Source organism: Pempheris klunzingeri, chromosome 18 (genome assembly GCF_042242105.1).
Source record: "Pempheris klunzingeri isolate RE-2024b chromosome 18, fPemKlu1.hap1, whole genome shotgun sequence".
Lineage (NCBI taxonomy): Eukaryota > Metazoa > Chordata > Actinopteri > Acropomatiformes > Pempheridae > Pempheris > Pempheris klunzingeri.
In genome coordinates this window covers 3,935,513-3,958,159 of record NC_092029.1, presented here as the reverse complement: position 1 = coordinate 3,958,159, position 22,647 = coordinate 3,935,513, and the positions used below count along the sequence as shown (strand labels likewise).

At 39.0% G+C, this 22,647-nt stretch overlaps 1 protein-coding gene across 1 annotated transcript; it reads left to right on the top strand.

Annotated features, from left to right (window-relative positions):
• The first annotated feature begins 13,286 nt into the window (after positions 1-13,286).
• Positions 13,287-19,978, top strand: vgll2a (vestigial-like family member 2a). The gene is made up of 4 exons (XM_070849771.1): positions 13,287-13,392; positions 15,239-15,485; positions 17,348-17,842; positions 19,818-19,978. The coding sequence occupies exons 1-4, from the start codon at positions 13,315-13,317 to the stop codon at positions 19,859-19,861; spliced, it is 864 nt and encodes a 287-aa protein (XP_070705872.1). The 5' UTR covers positions 13,287-13,314; the 3' UTR covers positions 19,862-19,978.
• The last annotated feature ends 2,669 nt before the right edge of the window (positions 19,979-22,647 follow it).

Genomic DNA, 22,647 nt, shown 5'->3' with positions numbered 1-22,647 from the left:
CAGTTATCACAACACAATATTGTTTCATTCAACACAAAATTAAGTGTCCATTCATAAATAGATACATGCACGCCAATAATTTGTTTTGTAATTTGCTAATTAGACATGAGAGGTTGTATTTGAATATGAATTCTTGAAATCTTCTAATACTGTGTCCAAGTTGGTACCAACTCTTATATCACCGGGCTTTAAAGTATGTATTTGTATAAACTATATGTACTACTGTATGAAAAGGCAAACAGAAGCTTTCAGAGGAAGTCAAAGTTGCATTTGGTAGCATTTTGTTTAGAAAAAATTTGGATTTATATAGGACAGCTGGACATGATGGTAATAACTGTAACTAGGCAACAATTCAAAGATACTTTGGACAAAGTAAAAAATTGTCCCAAGTTTCCACTAACTTTGCATGACCATAATTTCTTAAATTTATCATGGTCCTTTTTGCACTCAGAAATCATTTAGTAAAGCCAACATTAGCTGACATTTCGCCTTACATGAATCAATTATTGGAATACTCTTTCAATTTCTCTAGTTTACAAGTGCCTTTTGATGTTCATAAAGCTGATAGAAAAGGAAATGTACTTCATATTTTCCCTGATTTTTTGACATTTTACTTAAATTGCTGTTGGATAGAAACACAGCTCTCTAACCCTGTGTTCAGTGCGATAACAGTGAAAGCTGGAGAGAGAGCGAGCTTGTCGGTCTAAGCATGAAGATTCTCAAGATTCCCTGCAGCATAGCAGCCGTGCCTCACAGTGTTTCTGCAGCTTGTTAAGAGGGGATGCCAGGCATGGTTCTGTCTGTGTATATTTTCATTTAGTCTGAATGCTTGGCACACAAGGGTGGTAAACGGAGAGGCAAGGTGGGCATAGATGGCATAGTTACTTTGCACTTGTATGCGATGAGAGAAAACATTCATTAACAGATCTAATTTACATTGCTCAGAGAGGCAGAGCGGGGCGCGTTGCTCGGCCAAGGGTCTGTGATTAACACCAATACACACTCTCACACGCTCTCTCTCTCTCTCTCTCTCTCTCACACACACACACACACACACACACACACACACACACACAGTGGTTTGAAACAATAAATTATTCATATTCAATACTCTCACTTTCTGTTGCTGACCTCAAGACTTTGTGGAGGGTTTTAACTGCGAGCTCATAAAGCTACAGATAGTTTAACAACATTATATTTAGACCGTGTTATATTTATGGCATCAAACTTTGACCTGTACGTTTACTATTTGTTCCCCATGTATGTACCTATAGGCGTATATTACATTATTATATTAAGTACACCGCACATGCATTGTTTATGTTTGTATAACTCGAGTCAAGTCGCTAGAAATGGTTAAATATTATAATTACTTTTGTTTGTCAGTGATTATCCACAAGCACGATGTTCAGGCACAAAAAAGTGCAGCATGTTGATGTATAATTTCATCTGTGTGTGCTAAAGACCGGCCTTGTAATGCACATGTTGTGCATCCATTCTTGCCTACAGCATGAGTTACAGTATGTCGCCTTATCTCATGTGTGTTTGTGTGTGTACGTTTGTGTGTGGTGTGTGTGTGTGTGTGTGTGTGTCTGTTTGCCCACTGAGCACCTCTTCTCCAAGTATGGTCACTATGAAGCAGAGCTGTCGCTTAGGGGCCTTTGGTGGAAATTAATGAGCGACAGCCAAGGGCAAAAAAGAGGAGACAGCTGGGCCTGTCAGCACCCACAACAGGAGCAGCAGCACCCAGGGGCCGGACAAGGAGGCAAGGGAGCACAGTGAGGGGAGAGAGGACCCTCAGCATGAGGAGACATGTGCCGAGGTTGTGAGTGGTGAAAGAAGTACTTAGAAATACTCTGTAACAAGCAAAGGTCCTGCATTCAAAAGTGTACACAAAAGTATTAGCATCAAAATATACTTTACGTACAACAAGTACAATAAATCTATTATATATATTTATATATATAAAATTAAAGGGCCAGTGCACCCAACATCATCTTGGATTTTGCCAGACAACTGTTGACAGCTTTTTATGTGGATTATCAAGATTAGCAGAGACATTGCTGCTGAAAAGAGGTATTGAATTTGTTTTAATATCATTATCCTGTTTTGTAGACGCCACAAACAAAATTATAGTCACCTCAGTTTTACTGGTTTTGAGGCAGAAATGTTAGATTACTCAAACTCACTGGAAGTAGATGGAAAAATATTTAAGCCTTTTAGGGATTTAGGTGAACTGTCCCCTTAGAAATGTAAAATTAAAAATATGAAGGTGTTCAAAATGGCAGCAGGACATTATGAATAGAGGTGTACACTGAATTATATATTAAAGAGCTGTATTAAACATTAATAAACTTGTTAGTTACAACTTATAAAACATTCGTGAATTAGTTGAAATTTTATTAATCAATCAATATTCAGTGTGCCAAAAAAGATCTGGCAAAGCTTTAGTTGGTGCATTATAAAAGATAAAATACATGTTGATCTCACAAAGCTGGAGGACGAGGAGAAGTTCAGATGTTGTTTCTTTACTACAAGAAATGTAATAGTTTTGGTTTTTCTTGTTCTGCTGTGTGTTTGTAAGTTCATTGGGAAAAGTGTAAGTGTTCACATCCTTGGCTAATTAAGCTGATTCTCATTGACACAAAGTTGCAGCCATGACAGTAGACAATGCTTCAAACATGGATGCTGCTGCAAAGAATTTAAAAACGTGAACACCTGCCGCGGCAAAGAAGATCTTTAGTTTCACCAAGTCCGGTCAAATGTGAAATATAGTCACAATCTCCCGCCTTTTCCTGAGTTGTGGTGTTTTTGCAGAACATTACGCTGCAACAGTGGAGTTGACTTTTGTCTTCATGGATATAAAATGTCACCACTTCATTATTTTAAAGTAATATATTTTGCATGAAAATTTGTCTGCAGCTAATCTCTCAAACTACTGAACCAATAAGCCTGATTTATTTTGTGAACATTTATGCCATAGACTGCAGCGATTCACGCTGTTTGAATAAATGATGAATGGAAAAAAGACTCAAAAATCAAAACTTTGGTTTGGTAGATGCTGGAAAAATTATAGCAGGAATACAAAAAGATATTATGTAAACTGGAGCCAAGTTTTGGTTCCAATTAATATTGCTGAAACACTAAATAAGGGTGATTCCTCACAGATTTGTGAATACATCCAGTAATATATTATCTGCAAAGACAAAAGTGTGATGTATTATCAGATGAGAGGAAGATTTATTTCCTCCCACTGGTTTGGTGAAGTAGCGTTCACTGCCCTTGCCTTAAATATACAACATATTCAGCCAGAGGTTTTTTAATCTCATGACAAGCTCGCACAAAAGTCTGATCCCACCAACAAGCAGTCCCTGAACCTTCAAGGTTTTCTGTTGAAAGGCCACCACAGAAGTTATTCTTTCAAAACCACCACATAATGAATAAAAAATTAAAATAAATGGATATTCAGACCTACTTTCAAAACCCTGCCCTTGCTATATCTGGTGTAATAATACATTCAAATGAACTCAAAATGAAATGCTTATAAATTGTGAAAAGGTGAAAAAAATGTTACCCATTAATTTTGGCCAGTCTTTTGTGAAATCCTCAAATGGAAAAAAATAGACACTTTGGAATATGTTGCACATGTTTTATTTTTCTGTCAAAATGAAGCGAATCAGCCATTTTAATCAGTATTGACATTTGATTTTATTTTGATTAATTAAATATGAGTATCTGAGGAGTTGATTAAAAAAGTTCTTGGATCTCTGTGTTTTAATTTTCTGTGAAACTGAAATGAAATTACATTTTCAGACATGAAATGCCGAAAAAGAGAGAAAGAGAGGAGGCGTAGCAGACGGCTGTGAACTTTGAAACTCACAGATCACTTGTTAAAAAAAACTGTGTATGATTTGATTTATCTTGTACCTATACATCTTGTGCTTCCTCCAGTTCTTTAGTAGGTGTTCTTTGTCGTTTCTTTTGTATTTAAATGTTTTTGAAATTAGTGCTACATGACCAGAGAAAACAGAAATAGATATATGCTATTCCCTTCTTGCTCAAAAGGTTGAAAACTTTCAACAATCGGGATGCACTGCGTCGCTATCCTTAACAGCTTGACTCTCGGCTATGGCGGTAATGTAGTAATGTAATGTCTAACTCCAGCATTAAATCGTTAAAGTACAATCTGTAGTTCGAACAACAGTCCTGGAGAGTTCAGGGTGCAGCAACATGGAGGAAAGAAGTTTATTTGTGTATACTACCCATGTTATCATGATACAGAACATCGAAACATTGAAAATTGTCAAAGTTTCCCTTCATGGTCAGAGGACTTTTGCTGTCTCTGATCAAATAATAACCAACAATTGGGGCGGTGCAAGAAAACAACATCCACTGTGGGCAGGGAAGTGGACTCTAATAATGTCACCTGACTCTCTGCTTTGCTCCTGTAATAATTATTATGGCCACTAGGAGACAAATTGACTTGAACGTAAACAATTCTTGTATTTAGGGCGACTGTCCTCCCAAGAGCGACGACATCAGTCACACTACTTCATCTTTTGCTCCTGCAGAAGTAAAGTTGTAACTATATGGCTGCTGCAGGGCTTTGTCACTTGTAAACAAATTGTGTTTTTGAGCGTTTACTGAAAAGATTTTTGTGCAGCGAACAGTCTTGCTGTTGCTCCTGTTCTTCTTCTTCTTCTGTGCATCCTACATCCTGCTCTCTCCTACTGTTTTGTATTTAATTATTTATCTACCCGTTCACATTTTCATTACATTTTCTTTTCGTACATTTCTTTACACACGAAAGCACAAAACTATAGAAGACTTGAAAGGACAATGTTGTCATGTGGCACTTTTTGAAATTCAGGTAGAGTGAATGAGTAAAGGATGCTTTTCTCCAATTCATCACCAAAGTAACAACTTTGCCAACACAAGGTCAACTATATAACAGTGTCGGGCAGTACAGAAATATTATGACTTTCCCCAGTAACAGGTAACAAATTATTAATAAAATCTCACCCCTGAACAAAACATATGACATTCTTACTTTGTCTCGTCTTACTATTGTTTTCACCTAATACGTCACTAAAGAGTTCACAGTGCACAACAACAAGCTAAACTTGGAAGATATTAACGTGAATATTCAGCTCCTGGAAATGATGAGAGAGGAGGTGAGGAGTATCCAAGTATCATTCACTCCTTCCTTGACCCACGGACTCAGCTACTTCCCCACAGGTGAGCCAATTTGTGTCAAACACTTCACCTCCTCTCGGCGTCTGATATTGACGCACAAGGCACCCTCAAGTCTCAGGACATCCATTCGCTCCAAACTGCTCCATTTCCCAGTTTGTTAAACAGTGACGCCCCTGACCGTCTAATATTGCTGCAGGCAGGCTGGACCTTAGTTGTCACTGTTTGACAGTTTAGTTAGGTTTAGGCACTAAAGCTACGTGACAAGGATGATTTGGGTTAAAATAAGAACATTACTCGAAATGTTCGAGCCATCCAACCTACCCTGGAACTCCATACGCAAACTTTTACTGCTTTGTATGAGTATCAGACGCCGAAGGAGGTGTCAGAGTGGCAGCATTTGAATGAGAGTGGACTTTGTTTACTCTTTTATGCACTCATAGGCTGCAGAAACTGTTACTGCCGCTCATCATACTGGTGAATACCCTGACAGTCACACAGAGGTTGTCACATGCAAAGTCTGAATTTTGAGAAACGAGGATGCGATTACCAAGTGCAAGGAAGTGCAAGGAATTACTATTCATAGGGAGTAATAATATAACTTTTGAAGAGTAATGAGTGGTAAATTACACCAAACCCAGTAGTGGTAATGAAGATGAACTCATCAGGTGGCTGTGGGCGTTTCACTCTTTGGGTTTAACCAATCATATGTTGCTACAACCTTCTTCCTTCTTCCAACCTTAAGATTCAGACCTCAAATTCATCCCTTCACCACCACAAGTGTCTAGACTCCATCGGGGGATATTCCTTCACATCTCATGCTATCATTACCCCTTTGAAAATAACTAATAATAACCAATAATAACTTTGAAATAACCAAAGGCTCCTCATACCTTCAATTTATTATACATCATGTCAGTAGATTTGTTTGGTCACTCTTTACGCCTCCTTTCAATTAAGTCTCTGACTGAGTTTTTCATATAACCTCAGTCATCTCAGTAAATTAGAATGATTTCTAATTATATATAGAGAGAAGGAGAAACACAGCTTCAGATCATTCAAAGCATTATAACAGAAATATTAAGTATTAATACAACAGCACATACACATGCAGCAAAACAACATCCTCAGAACAAACTGTAATGTACACTCGTGTTGGTTGTTTTTTTTCCAATAAATCCTGTGAGTTGGATGTCAGCCGTGTCCAAAGGGCTGACAGGTTGGATGAATGGAGTAGTGTAAGGAAAAACTATATGTAGGAGTGTGCTCTCTCACACACACACACACACACAAACAGCTGACAGAGGTTAGTTGAGGCCCATGTGGGGTTAAAGACTTGTTCCACTGTTTAAATTTCAGCGACTTCCTCTCACACACCTCAAACACACGCACACAAGACACGACTCCCTTGTTCCTTGATGTAAGTGACAGGTGCGTGTGTGTGTGTGTGTGTGTGTGTGTGTGTGTGTGTGTGTGTGTGTGCTTGCCACAGTTGTGCTTCAGAGCTGTTGCTGTGTATCAGTATTGTACAGTTCAGATGTTTGATATGATAATGCAGTTATCTATTGTCATTCTACAGCTCCTTCTACAGTCCATTTAACACAGCGTTGATGGTTGTATTCACTATATTTAACCATTTTGGGCAGTGATGAAATTTAATCAGCAATACTGTAATATGTATTCATGGCGGTACTGGATTTACATTTATTAACTTCTGTTTTAGGTGTTTATTTCAATTGGTCCAGTAGATCCCCCCTGGCAGCAGCCACAAACAAAGCACGTCCACTAAAAGTGCTTATTTTTGCCGCTGACAGGCTCAGATTGTGATTTGAAGTGTCTGAAAACATTATTTAAAGGATTCCTACAGAGATAGACGCCTGTTTAACCAGTTTAACACTTTGAATATCAATCATTTCAAACTCAAAATATGTTAAAAGAAGGGCCCAGGTTCAAAATACTGGGGTTCTCCTTTGAAGACTTATTTTCCCCTGACAACTTCTATCTTTATATAATTTCTACATTGCATTATATTATTAAAAGGTGTTTCTACTATTTTCACTACCATTCGGGGGCTTAATTATGAAATAAACTTGCTATTCTTTTGTTTTTCATTTCAGAAATTCAAAATGAGAGCTGCAGTTTTCCCATGTTTATATATTTAGGGGTGGAAATTGTTAGATTATTACTACGCAGGCTTTTTCCCTTTGACTCATACTCATTGTAGGTACAAATTCTATTGTTGATCAGCATTTAATTGGACCAAATCTCTTTTTTTTTTTTGAATGAGCATTTTAATGATTGCTCTGAATGCATACAAGACTACATCAGGTATGACACATGCTCTCAGGTACACACACACACACACACACACACACACACACACACACACACACACACACACAGACACAGGCGCTGTCCTTGGTGGGGCATTGGCAGACTAGTAGGAAATGGAGGGTCATGTTCAGGTCGTCCTCATCATGCGGCCGAACAAAACCTGCACTCTCTTCCATCATGGAGGGAAAGCAAGTGGTGAAGAATGAAAGAGGTCGAACTGGATGTGCTTGAACAAACCACACACACCTGCTCTGCATCTCTCACATGTGTGTATAGCCACAGTACACAACAACAGAATATGTGAATGAAGAATGGAAATGTATACTATATATAATATTTCAGCTGAAACAATTAGTTGATAATTAATGAACATCATATGATATGATAATAGATTCATTGTTTAAGTAATTTATCTGCCAAAAATACCTGATAAAACATTCTCTGGTTCCAGAGTCTTCTTTGTATTCAGGTTTATTTAAGTAAAAGTAATAATACCACAATGTAAAAATACTATATTAGAGTATATGTGCAGTGGTATTAAGCAGTATTCATAGGTTTATAATCATCATTCTCTCAGTGTGAGCAGCAGCTATAAACTAGAGCAGATAAAGGCAGTGGAGTAAAAGTGGAGTGAAAAAATACAAGTTAGCATAAAATACTCAAGTACCTCAAAGTTGTACTTAAGGACAGTACTCGATTACATCACTTTAGCTACTTTCCACCACTGCTTATGTGTGTATACGCTCTGTTGCTGTGTCTTCATGTACTAATGCACAAATAAAAACTCCGGTTTAGCATGTTCACACACACTAAAAGCAGCATAAAAGCAGCAAAATACACGTGAGACTGATGAAAGCTGAGCCCGACAATAAAGAGCTGAGTCTGACATGCTGACATGTACTGTCAGCTCTGAACTGCCTACTTTTGCCTGCCCTTACAAAGAATGCATATTACATACTTTACATACTTTACTGACATATATACATATTACAGCGTTATAACATTGCGTCTTGACCCTCTTGCTCACACATCTATAGCAGCCCGAAGCACAAAATTTGAGTATTGTAAGGATTATGGGTTAGAATAGCCAGAAAAGCCTGCTGGCTTGCATACTGCAAAATGTGGCCAGATGCTGTAGGAAATCCTGGTACTTTTGGGATACGGCCTGTCAGACACTATGCATTGGGACGTGCTAAATATATCTCTGACATACTAAATTACATTATAGTATTGGTATTGGGCTTTCCTCTGGTGCCCCCTGAGGCAAACTTTATATTTATTGCCCCTCCAAAGATCTAAGAATAGCAAAGTTCTGCGTCCATTTCTGTAGCTTTTATTTCAGATTTTTAGAGGAGCATTACAGCCTCACGGGGCTATTAAACTAGGCTGTAGTCTTTAATGTTGTTAAAATAACTCCTCATCGTACAGAGAGGGGGTCCAGGTCAAACTCATGGTGGGAGACTGGGAATGAAGAGATATTTAAATTTTTTTATTTCAAAACAACCATCAAATTCACAGAAGCTTTTCCTCTCCAGTGCTGAGGAAAATGAAACAGTACTCTGTGCTTCTTTGGGTAGACATAACAGGAGGATCAGCCGCAAGCATGTGGATCTGGACGCATTCCAATATGACCACTGTGAGTGTTCGTGTGTGTGTGTGTGTGTGTGTGCGTGAGTGTGTGTGTTAGCACATTTGTCAAGTCCCAGGCACACCAGAGTCAGTTTTCCACTCATGCTCGAGCTGTTAATTGTGTGCTAAGGAGCACTGATGTGTCGGTGTGTGTGTGTGTGTGTGTGTGTCTCATTTGAGGGTCTGGAAAACTGAAACAGGATCCTGAGGTTTTCTGTCCAAATCGTGAGCTAAATTTGTACAAGAAAGTAAAATCTGAACACCTATTTATTATAATTTAAGGTAAGATTCAGAAGATGAGTAACTATATTTTCTCAGATTATCATTAACCAATGTTACAGCATGCCTGAGCTGCACTTGAGACTTGGAAGTGAGTCAGGATTAAGTCTGAAGAGGACTTGACTTGGACCTGACAGCTGTGAGACTTTACCCCAAATGTCCACAGGATGTGTTTCTGCTCTGCTGTGGCAGCCACAGACGATCCACTTCCACTGTAGACGCACGGGCGAAGCATCTTACCCATCAGGACTGTTTTAGCTGGAGCTTATTTCTCAACTTTTATAAACTTTGATGGGCAGATTTGTGACAACAAACCAGTGTGATAATGCTGAGCTTTGAGGGAAGAGAGAGACAAAAATAGATAATGCTATTCTAGCTTTTTAACTGTCTTACACTTATTTATTACTTATTTGATTCTGATGGGTCAATTATGTCATCCTACAGTCTATTTTAGTGTGGCAGACGCACTAAAATCATTTCTAAATCAATATTCTTTCTTTTTCCTTCTGTACAAAGTCGTGTAATAAGCAGGATAAAGTACAACAAGCAGCGGTTATTATTGCAAAATGAATGATGATGCAGGTCTTGAATTGTCCCAAACATCCCTTTTTCAGATCAGAAAGACGTCTCTGTGATAAAACCAAATATTCTGTCAATTCATTTGGAGAAACTCGTTCATTTCTAAAAATTTTGCTGGAAAAAACCTGGAACAATACAGAATAAATAGTAGAGTAGTAAAAAAAAAAAAAAAAAGCCCCACTACCAATCTAAGTTTAATTTGCTGTGAGAACTTTAAATGGTCTTAACTTGACCCCTCCACCTGCTCCTCTAATGTTTGTTCCTGCTGTTGGGAAATAATTTCATATGAAGAGCACTGAACAGCCCTGTCTCTTGCATTGACCGTCTGTAAAAATCCATCCAACATGTGAGTGATATAAGAGAAGATGGCGGACATTCCTGATGGAAAATTCCTCATTGAAGAATTGTGGATCCAGTCCCATAATACGGGCAGATCGATCGGTGAACAGTGAGATGAGCTTCGCTGCACTTCAGTGGGAGATACTTTGGGTTTTAATAGCTTCGCTGCACCACTTGTGGTGGGGAACAGGTGTGCTTGTCAGAGGGGTCAGCCAAAAGGACAGTCAAATGCCAGAATGACAAAAAAATATCTATTAGCACAAGGGGAATATCCATAGTGATAGCATAAAGGTTATATAATGAGAAAATACCCTTTTATTTTCTAATATTTATCTATAACACAGATTGACTGAGCCTGCACTCTCTTTTACAGCAGTCTCTCACAGTTATCCAACATACTACTCATTAAAAGTTTCCTAACTTTCTCATATAGTGTAATATCTGAGTAAATTAAAATGAGATGTATAATTGGCACAAAAAAAAACAAACACTTGCAACACTTTCTTGTGTTTCACAGAAAAACACACATCATGGGACTATTTTGATGCCATTAAAAATGTGACATTGAGTAGTAAAAGGATGAGAAACGAGCCAGTCAGAGGTTATAATGATGTGTCAGCTGGAGACTTCATTATGAGCGATCAAAGGTTCATGTAAACAGCTCAGTCTAAATAAATTGGTGCAACTGACCGCAAACTTCCCGGCTGTGTTTGCTGTCATTTTCACAGAGTGTAATCAAACGTTTCGCTGGGAATCCCAAGTACTTTTCTGCTACAGTGGGTGTGGAGTCCCTGTGTGAGCCTGTTACACAACAAGTCAGATGATTTGCAAACTTGACGCAAAAACCATTAACATACGACTAATTTGCAACAGCAAATGCATTTTGACAGAAACATAATGGAACTTTATTTGTAATTTTATTAGCTTAATGGGGGAATGTTTTCAAAGCTCCACAGTGGTATTGACACATTAACTTAATCATGATGTTGTTTTTATGGTTATGATTTGGCACTCAAGGTGATCGGTTATGGTCCAGGAAAGGTTTGATATGTAAAAGGTCAACTGAGTAAAACAAGAGACAGGATGCATTCACTTTATTAACGTTTCTCCAAACCCACACTCTGTTCCTCAATATCACCAATCTGAACATAATCAAGGCAGAAATTACACACAGTTTGTATAATACAGGTATACTGCAGACTTTGGATATTCAAAAGGTATTGTAGTGATGATAAAAATGATAAAATAGTTGAAATAGTTGAAATAGGTCAGGTGTCTGTAATATCACAATACGGTCAGATCTTTTAAAAATCCCTACAGGAAGTATTTGAATATAGTCTGAGATTACTGCCCACATTTACATTCATTCATCCATTCAAAAAAAAAGAATGAAGAGTGAATTAGGTGAAATAAAATGACGATTTTCTAAATAAATTCAAAGTGTGTTGAAGATAATTGTTAGTGAATCTTACAGTAAAATAATGTTCAGAATATTCTACAATACTTGGAGACTTCACATACTGGTTGAAAATAAAATCTTTTTTTGTTGTTGTTGTTGTTGCCAGAGATGCCCCCCCCCCACACGACCGACCCCACACCGAACTGGGAACAAACTATTTGACCTTTGACCTCCAGAATTTGGGAGGCCACTGAGGAATTATGGGACTTCATAGCATCACATTCCTCTCATTGGCTGGTTGGATTTGTTTACTCATACAATTAGCAGCGAGTGCCATTTCTCACATTCTTAACAGTGACTTCAAACACTAGAAGAGCACAATGATGACTGATCACTCCCACACTTAGAGTCAGGTAGAGCATCTTAAATGGGGGATACATGGAAACAGTTTACAGTAGCTCGACTAACTGTATGAAAGAGAAATCAGGATCTAATAAAGAATCATATATCAGCATGCTGCACGGTGGTGCGATGGTTATCACTGTTGCCTCACAGTAAGAAGGTTCCAGGTTGGAGTTTGCAGGTTCTCTGCAGGTACCGATGCCTCTATATGACCTACATAACCAAAGGGGACCATCAGCCAGAAGACTGGCTAAACTGGCTGTTTCTGACAAAATGATTTACCCCAACCTCCTCCTGGAGCCATCACACCATCCGCTTCTGCGCCTAAAGGTCTGTTGCTCACGCTCCAGACTCCAGTGTTGCTTCCTATTCTGCTGTTTGTCATTCTGTGAGACTCTCTTCTACCACTTTTGTGCACAGGGACCAACAAAATCAGCACAAAATGAACGTTTTCCATGTAGCTGCTTTGACGAAAGGCTGACTAGACTTTTCCAAGGTGCAAAATCACAAACTGAAAGTGGAGCTACATCATTAAGTGTGTTCATTAATTGGCTTCACTTACATCAGCTTGTGAGGCAAAATAACCAAACTGTAGATGCGGTTAAAAGCTCAGTGCTGCAAAAAAGTGAACTTTGAAGTTAAGATTGTTTTTGAATGATCTTCCATATTCTGGACTAAAGTGTGAACGAGTCAGTGCAGAAGCAAAGTGCAACACGACCAACACATCAGATAGAAATACATAGTAGAAATAGTGAAATACAGAATTAGAATTAGTGAAATTAGCAAAAATGTGGAATGTTTTGGATGATTAGAATGATTGAATAGATGTTTCAGTGAGTAGCTTCATAGATGTTTGGATTTCCTGTAATTAAAAGCCCGTTAAGGCAGAGGTGGAGTCCTGGGCTCTGATTGGCGGCAGGGAGGCGTCAGGCTGGGTGTGTGGAGGGAGGAAGAGGAGGAGGAGGAGGAGGGTGGAGGGGGGTTCCCTTCAGTGCGCCCGGCCGCTGTCCAGTGCGTTAAGAGCGCAGAGCGGCGCAGCAGAGAGTCCCCTCTCCACCGTGCGCACTGAGTCCTCCACCTCCCCGGATTACTGTTTCCTCTCCGTGTGAACAGACCTGCCCTCTAAATGAGGCTTGGTTCTGCTCCGTGATTTCTTCGCCATGAGCTGCCTGGATGTGATGTACCAAGTGTTTGGTCCTCAGCCTTATTTCAGCTCCTACAGCCCCTACCACCACCAGGTATGGATCATATATTCTTCATAAACTGCTTTTAAGGAGCTCACACAGTTCTGACCTCCGCGACTTAACAGCTGTTTGAACGCAGAGAAAACTTTCGTACAAGTTTGAAGTCCTCCAGTCCGCCAATTAAAACTTAATTAATTGCAAATACAGGAGATTAAAAAGCTAAAACAAGCCGATACAAGTATTACCTATTGATAATATACTTATAGAACTGAATCATTCAAACCTGCAGCTCTTAACACCACTTATTATCATCTATATGTCTAAAATATACGTTTAGCAGCATTTAAAACAGAATAAAAGCCAAGACATGGACTCCACCGACTGTGTGCGCTTGTTGCAGAGAAGGACTCATCCAGTGCGTAAAATCCACACAAGAGCGACTGATCAACTTTCTTTTGGATCACTTTGTTTGCGTTTTTTATCGATATTTTACTAATTTATCCACCTTAAATGAGAGTTTTCTACTTCACACGTCCGCGAACAGATTGTTTGCTTCTCTTTGGTTCGTCAAGAGTAAAAAGAAAAGATCAATTAATTGTGTCTCTTTCTTTAAATAACATAATGATCTTTATCCAAGTGGAAACTGACGGACTTCTTGTGTTATACAGTTCCTGTAGCCTCTTATTTTGTTTAATACACAAGAGCTTAATAAAAGTTTTTATGTGAAGGATTCTATCTTCTCAGGACTTGGCTCTTGGTTTATGGCCATAAGTAGCCAAAAATAGTAAATGACTAATAGAGTAATGCCCCTTAATCCTCATCTCCTTCTTATCACAATCAATGGATGAGTCAAACCAGCAATTTAAACCAATTATATCTGGTCATGTTTTTCCTCTAGATGCCATTTTTACTTTATGTTTGGTAGTTTCCAAATGCTGAGATCTCATAGAGTTTTTAATTTATCTCTTTTATGACACATTTGTGACTTTTGTGCTCATTACTGAACATTTTGAGTGCTGCAGGTTCTTGGTAGGACTTTCCAGACCCGTTAAAGGACTTTTTTCTCTCTCTTAAAACCTCGCAGTCAACATTCAGGCATATTTCACATAGTGCCAAAACTCACTCTGTCTGTCACCCAAGCAGACTCCAGTGATACAAGTCCTAAACGCCACTGTTATAATAAAGATTTTCAGGTTATTTACAGGAGTTTTATGATTGTTTTTGTCATTTGATAACATTCTTTTAAAACTTCAAAGTCTCATATCTTAGTGTAACTTCATATATACATACAGTTTTTTCATAATACCATACTATAATCTTGACTTTAGTCATTTTCTATTTATCTAAGTAAGTTAAAAAAAACAAACAAAACAGTGAAGCAGGTTTTCAGCCTTGTGTGCAGCAGTAATGACGTGCAAAGTTATTATATTTCAAAGCAGCCATAGTTCTCTACATGTTAATGTATATGTATACTGCAATCTATATATTGCTACAGTGGTAAATTTTAACACAGGTGGACAATTGGGTGTAATTGCCAATCATTAAAAGCCACCAATAGCTACATAAATGTATCGTGAGCAAAATATATTTACATTTTTAAATATAAGCCACACTGTAACATGTGCATTCATGTATGCATTTATATAATTTCAGTCAGTTTGTGCAAAAAAAGATGGATGGCAAAGAGTTTATGTGGATTTATCTGCTACTACAAAGCTGTTGTGTCCTGAAAAACAATCCCACATTTCTATGATGGTTTAAGTTTCTAAAATCCCAACACAGAAATTATTCAATGATCTAAAATCTATGCAAAGTAATAATGTGCTGACATAACAATAGATACACACAGTTTCAAAACACACATATATATATATATATATGTATCTGCATGTCATTTTAGAAACTGGCCTTGTATTCTAAAATGCAAGACCCCCAGGAGAGCGGCAGCCGGCTCGGCCCCCTCGGCCCCCCGGCGATCAAAGAGGAGGACAAGGAGCTGCCGCCGGGAGCCGAGTACCTGAGCTCCCGCTGTGTCCTGTTCACTTACTTCCAGGGAGACATCAGCGCTGTGGTGGACGAGCACTTCAGCCGAGCCCTCAGCCACACAAGTGCATACCCTGCCTCAAGCAGCCACAAGGCCGTAAGAGGTAGTGCGTGTCTTTGTGTGAGTGTGTGTGTGTGTGTGTGTGTGTGTGTGTGTGTCAGTGTCAGTGTTTTCCCTCAGTGGATGAAGGTGAAGGACAGGGTGGTCAGTCAGGGTGGAAAAGTCACCGTCAGGACACTAAATATCTGCAAGGAAACCATGAAATGCTTCAATCTTTTGCATGTTTTTGCTTTAAATTTATATAATTTGTGTGTTTTTGTTTCCTTTTTTTCTGATGTTGATTTAATGGGAATGAGACTAATGATAATAATCAGTGTAATTTCCCATTAATCTGTAACTTTGTCTTGGTCTCTCATAGATTTCCTCCAACTAACATTTGGTTGAATGATAATGATAATGGTCCAGTCGAGAGCACAGATCTGAACAATAAAATCCTCACTTTTTACTGAAGTTTTCTGCCGACGTTGGTTTCTGACAGCCGTTGCACTTTTGATCTGACGCTGCTGATTCCCAGTTTTGCTCTGCTGTTAAGTATCTTTAATTTGACCTTCGTATGAATCGTATTTGTACGTACAAATTTACTGAAAGTGAATGAAAATGTCACATCAGATAGAGTTGAAGAAGAGTTTGACGTTGTCTTTGACGGAAATATAAAGTCGAGCTGGTGTAGAAAACACACAGCAAGTGAATATCATAGAATATGTTGACACGCCATCATTGTTTAGTTTGTGGCTTTAAGGAAGTATCTTTTAATTCAAAGTACAGTAGGGTGTATAGGGTTGGATGACGGATATGAGAATCATTTGTCTTTACATAGTGTTTGGTTACTTATATCTGGTTATTGGAAACATTTTAAAAGTCATGGCACAGTTAAAGGTATTTCGGAAAATGCCATATTTTTTTTTTTTAAATATTAATTTCAGTGTCATTGCGTCTACCACAGACGTGGCGTGGTGGTAAATGATGATTGGTGTACTACTGATCTCTGTCAGCTACAGAAAATGACAGGATGCTGAAATAAACCAGAATCCCAGAGATCGAACTCAGCCGTTTATGTGAATTCAAAGGGATTGTAAAAAAAAAAAACTTATACAAAAGGATTCTTGTCTTTATTTATTTTTTCAATGTTTTAGTGAATCAAAACCAAATCCGTTCCATAGGCAACAGCCAACTTGCTTTTCATTTCATCTCCTTCACGATGAAATGAAAAGCATTCATTTCTCAACTCCACCGACTTTTGAATCCAACAAACACAAAAGAGGCAACATTTCAAGTTTCTACTGCGACTTTAACATAAAATGACGACACATTCTTTCCAGTGATTTGAAGGATTTTTGGTCAATAATTGCTTGATCAGGAGTGAAGGTGGAATTTAAAAACTTTGTTGAAGTTTTGAACAAAAAATCTTAGTTTTAACACTATTGGTGTTATTACTCTGAATGGAAATAGACCGTTTGCTCCAGCTTCACTCTCAGTCTTTAAATTTCTGAATTATGACCTCAAAGCTGTGTTGATTATTTCTTGGGCTGCCATTAATTAATACGCAGGTTATTCTTGCAAATATTCAATGTGTTGTTCATCTGTTCATCTGTAAAATGTCAGAAAACTGTGAGAAAGTCTTTTTACATCATTATATAACAGAGAAAAGCAGCAAACGAACTGATTATCAAACTAGTCTGATTAGTTCTGCCAAATAAAAGATTAATAACATCTCACCAAGAGACAGATTTGAAGAGGAAAAGTTATTTTATGATTTATTATTGTCTCAATATATGACTGAAAGCTTAAATGGGAATTTCGTGCCCTAGTGAAGAGTCACTTTAGGATAATGTAGAAACAAGTAAGTGTTTTGGGGAAGTGAACGAGCTTCCTTTATAAAGTCACAGTGTGGACTTGTCTTCATAGATGGATCATTCCCGATGAGCCAGAGAAGCTTCCCTCCGTCTTTCTGGAACAGCTCCTACCAGCCGGCTGTCTCCTCCACGCTGGGCAGCGCTCTGTCAGCTCCCCACACAGAGCTCCCCTTCCACGGAGACCCGTACTCCTCCGCCTCTCTGCACAGCCACCTCCACCAGCCCAGCCCCGACGCCTGGCACCCATCCCATCACCACCACCATCACCACCATCACCCTTACTCACTAGGGGGTGCTATAGGCACCCAGGGCTCAACTTACCCACGTCCGGGGGTTCATGAGATGTACGGCACAGCGTTTGACCCACGCTACGGTTCTCTACTGGTGCCATCGGTGAGGCCTCATCACCGTCTGACGTCTGGCAGCTCGGTACCGGGGCCCAGCGCCTCGCCCTGTGACCTGGGAGGGAAAGGGGACTCAGGGACGGGTTCCTGGAGCGGCTCGTTCACTGGAGCTGGAGCAGAGATCGGACTCAACATGGACACAGGTATCTTCTGATTTTTACGTCGAGTCAGTTTTATTTATACAATCTGTGCAGCAGATCTTTAGATTGGGGAAAAACTTATTTGGGGAGAAAGAACCAGGAAGATCAACAGATTTCCAGGATGAAAAAGAAGGGAACGTAGCTATGATCCCTTGGTTCTATGCTACACCTTTAATACCGTGTTAACGTATAACTACGGTATTTTGAAACCTGGGCCCTGTGTCTACAAATTTTTGGTTGACAAGTACAAATAAAAAGTTTTAGAGGAGGTCCAGTAGATCACCTCAGCCTGCAGCCGTGAATGTCCTGCAAACGAGCTAAGATGGCTGTAATGTAATCCTTCCCGCTGCAACATTGCCAGGCTGAGACTGCAACCCAAGGAATCTGACAACATAATGGAAAGGATGCCCACAGAGACAGACATGCAGACCCTTTTTGTTTGACCAGAAACAGCCTCTGTGTACTATCTCTCAGTTCAAAGCCATCACACTTCATTGACAAAAACAATGATTTTGATGTAGTATATCTCAGTACAGGGTCCACATCACATTACAAAACCAAAGTCACACAACACAAACAAACCGATCGAGACAGCAGTAGACCAGCACCTCCTGTGTTCTACGATTTAATATCACTGATTTGGTAAATGCAATGTGGTGACTTTGAACTGAGCGATATAAAGGCTGTTTTGGTTCAAACAAAAAGCATCAAACACACTTTGACTAGTGTGGCTGCCCTGAACGATTACATTACAGCCACTGTAGCTCATTTGCAGCTGCTGGCTGAAGCGATTTACTGGAGCAGTTCCAAAACTTTTTATCCATTCAGGTCATTTAGAACTCAAAATATGTAAAATTAGGTACAAGGTTTAAAAATATGGGACTTATCCTGTCAATATGACACATTTAACTAATTTGATTTTAATTTAATTTTAACTAATTTAACCCTTAATAATAATTGTCCCAATATAATTAATCTCCTCAAATTCAGGTAGCACTACCTTCAAGTGTAAAAACATAATTCTCCTACACAGCACATTAGATTCTCTGAGAATGTCGTTCTCTGTTTGACCATTGTTTTACATCAGATGGACATTAATTATCAGATATGTCCAGTGAAGCTGATATCAGATGTACCTCTGAGTGGGATTTGTGAGCGCTGCTACCTTATGTTGGTGAATTATTACATAGAGAGACCTTTAAGGATTTGCCTTGACTTCCATCTGCTGACAAAACCTGTTATTGAGTAAGGACAACAAGTTGAAGAAAAGCTGTGATTTCATGTTTGTAGGATGGCAGTGACATATATTGAAGACAAGATGACTGCACGCTAAACTCAAATGATTTTTCTTTATAACATTTACATTTACTTAGGAGAAAGATCAAGGGTGGTCGAAACACTGGTCAGACAATTAAATGATTGGAGCTTAGTCTGCACACACCTCGTCTTCAACAGATGTGAAAACCTCAGATGAAAAGCTGCCGTCACTGACGAGCAGATTTGTAAAATAAGAATTTGCAGAGATGTTTTAGATTCATTTCCTTTCTTCCACATGGACCTACAGACCAACACCAACCATCCAGAGACCTAATTATTAAACGAGTTGTCTGGCTGGAATGAAAACGGCCCTTTTTTTTAACGAAAGCAGCATTTAAGACATTCAGTGTAAGAACGTAGCAAAGTAACAACTTGAAAGAATGAAAGCAATATTTGAATGCAGATTTTTTCCCCCTGCCTCAGATCAACTTACCACAAGTGGTTTGAACCAACAAACTGACTGTCAATCAGCACCTTAACACCAGCTGTCAACTTCCTTTTCTGTTGCTGTCTTGCTTTCATCCCGTCTCTGCCTCGGGCAATTCCTCCTGCTTTTATCAACAAGACATTTGCACTTCTTTTCCTAATCTCCCTTTTCTTGCTTTTCTCTTCGTCCACTGTCTTTTCTTTTCCTTTCCCTCTGACTTTCCTCCTCTCTCAGGTCTGCAGGCACAGGATAAGAGCAAGGATTTGTATTGGTTTTAGAGACTGCTGAGACTGCCCCCCTCCCCCTTTCCTCACTCCTACTTCAGCTGTAGCCTCTTTCCTCCACTCCTGCTCTACTCTGTTGCTCTGCTGCTGTTATGGGATGACTGACAGAGAAACTGAAAATTGATCAGACGGCAGTTTTGTGCTGTAACAGCTTCTGGTCTGCTTGCAGCTCGGTGTTACGGCGGACTGTGCAGCGGCAGCACAGCCTTGCTGAGCTGAATGCCAACAGTGAGGATACAAAGCGAGCGCGGAAACAAAAGTGGATTCGTGGAGGAGGTTGAGAATCTGATCTTGACGGATGTGGACAAAGACGAGACTCTATGTGCTTCTGTAACAGGCAGGGACAACATTCCTAAACTGGAAAAAGTATGGGGACAGACGGACAGAGACATGTGTTGCCAAACTCCAAAGACAAACTCTTGAAGGACTTGGCAGGACTTGCCTCACTGAGACAACTGGGCTGCAGACACTGGGAGTGTTATGGCTGGAGGAAAGGCCATGTTGGTGTTGTGGAGGCCGCACAGCAAGAATCTGACAGACTGCAAAGGCAGGAGGAGTCTGAACATTTTTGTTTACATGGGATATTGGTTCAATGTCAACTGAAAAAACACTGTCAGTATTTTATGGCACAATAAAATTGAAACAGTTTTGGATGGTTTTCGACTGATATCAAAAGATATTTAATCATTGTTTCACAAAGTGTTTCAAGCAACAGCTACAAACAACTTTAGCTATTTAACTATGTACAAACCACAAACAGCTTTTGAGCATACTGACCAAAGTATGCTAGAAAAGTCCTCTTGATTTGTAGCTGATGTACACTATTGCCCCTCAATGCAACATAAAAGGAAGTGGAGGAGCTGCTGAAGGCTGCAAATTAAAACACATAATATGAAGATAATTATTACCTCTTTGTTTTTCTCTGTGTTAAGTTTACAGTCACAGTTTGACTGACATCCATTGGGGCGCGTACTGCTGCCATTCCTGTTAGTGCAGTTGACTATACTGATTTCTTGTATGCTAAGTTCACAGTGTGCTATGGTAATTTGTATATACAGTAAATCATACAGATACTGTTTATATGTATAATGGATATGAGACACACTTGTCTCAGTGAGATGTTACAATGGATTTGGTGATTTTCAAATCAAATAAAATCTTGACAACTACATTAAAATCTTGGATAAATTTGCTGTAAACAATGTCAAGGTCTCATACTCCATATACATTTACATATATACATGTTTAGTCCAGTTTTACCCTAAATATCCAAATGTCTTTTGACCTGCAAATCACAAAAATCATGCTCACTACAAAGTAGTGACACCTGTTGGGGTTTTAGGAAATTTCTACATTTAACACTCCAGCAATTGAAAAACAACTATTTTCTGTGTTCATGTTGAGTATCATCAACTTCTGCTCAATGTAAGACTGTTTGATGGGTTAAATTCGGTAACGAGAGCCTATAACCTTCTGCAGATACAACGAGGATGGATATGTGCATCGACCGTAGCAGCAGAATGATGCGCACTGGAGCAACCATCATTGCACCTCCACATTTACCTGCAGAGTTGACTGGACTGTGCTAACCTCATTGTTCGCTTTGTTCTTTATGAAACATTATTTTATGGTGAAATCAGAGATTTAAAAAAAAAAAACAAAAAAAACATTCCCTATGACTGTGTCAACAAGAGAAATGTAAACTTCACACCAATGGCTGCTGAGAAAGACAGGGGAGGGGTTCCTCTGATGAATGAGGAGAACGACGGCTATTTGAAGCCACTTGACTCTTTCGCTCCCTGCTCCCATGCAGCTGTCAATGACAACTGCTCCTCAACTCAGTGAACACACAAGCACACACACACACACACACACACACATGCAGACGTTTATTACTTAGTGTGGACCACAGTCTCTGAGTTCGTTGTGAGGCCACCACTTCAATTGAATGGAACAAAAAAATACATCAGTAGTTGGGAGAAAAGAATGAGATTTTAGAAAACTGAAAGTAGAAAGTCTTTTGCTTGTTGGAGAATAGCCACTGATTTGGTTCTTGTTTTTTTTAAAGTTTCCTTTCAGAGTACCCAAACAATGGGCATAATATTTCTAAGCTTTAGCAAAACTTCCTTTGTGGCACTTCTGCCTTCAAGCCCCTTTTACAGGTAAATCCAAGCAGCTCATCAATAAACAGTGCTGTCTAGGGGAGATCTTAAGATTTTATTTCTGCAGTTTTAAACTTCGTTTTGTGTGCCGACATTGTTTGAAGTTGATGTGATTAAAATGTCAATATATTAAAACATAGATTTATGAAAATAACTACATACATTCACTAGCCACTTTACTAACATTGCTACTTAATGGAGTTAAATCAAGCAACTACTATGTTTAGGAAGTGGGAAGGAACAATTATATGTATTATACGTACTGAAGTGCAACTTTAGGAATTTTGGACTTGAGCATTTTAAATTGATGACAGCAATTTATATATATATATGCTGCCAATAAGATCAACATGTACATTGTTTACTTATCAATTCATAAAAAGAAAAAAGACTGAAAAGATTTTTGCTCACCATATATCATCATGGTAAATTATTATACATGTTGCGTAAACTCTAACCTGTTAGCACATGGAGTCCACAGTTTTCCCTGCAGGAAAAGAGCTGCTAGCTTTGTGCATGACTGTGTTTAGTGCAGCTGAGGAAACGGGCCTTCACCGCTTCGTCCCTTAGGAAAAACACGATTATTTGTGGCGCTGACTTTCGACCGGAGGATTATTT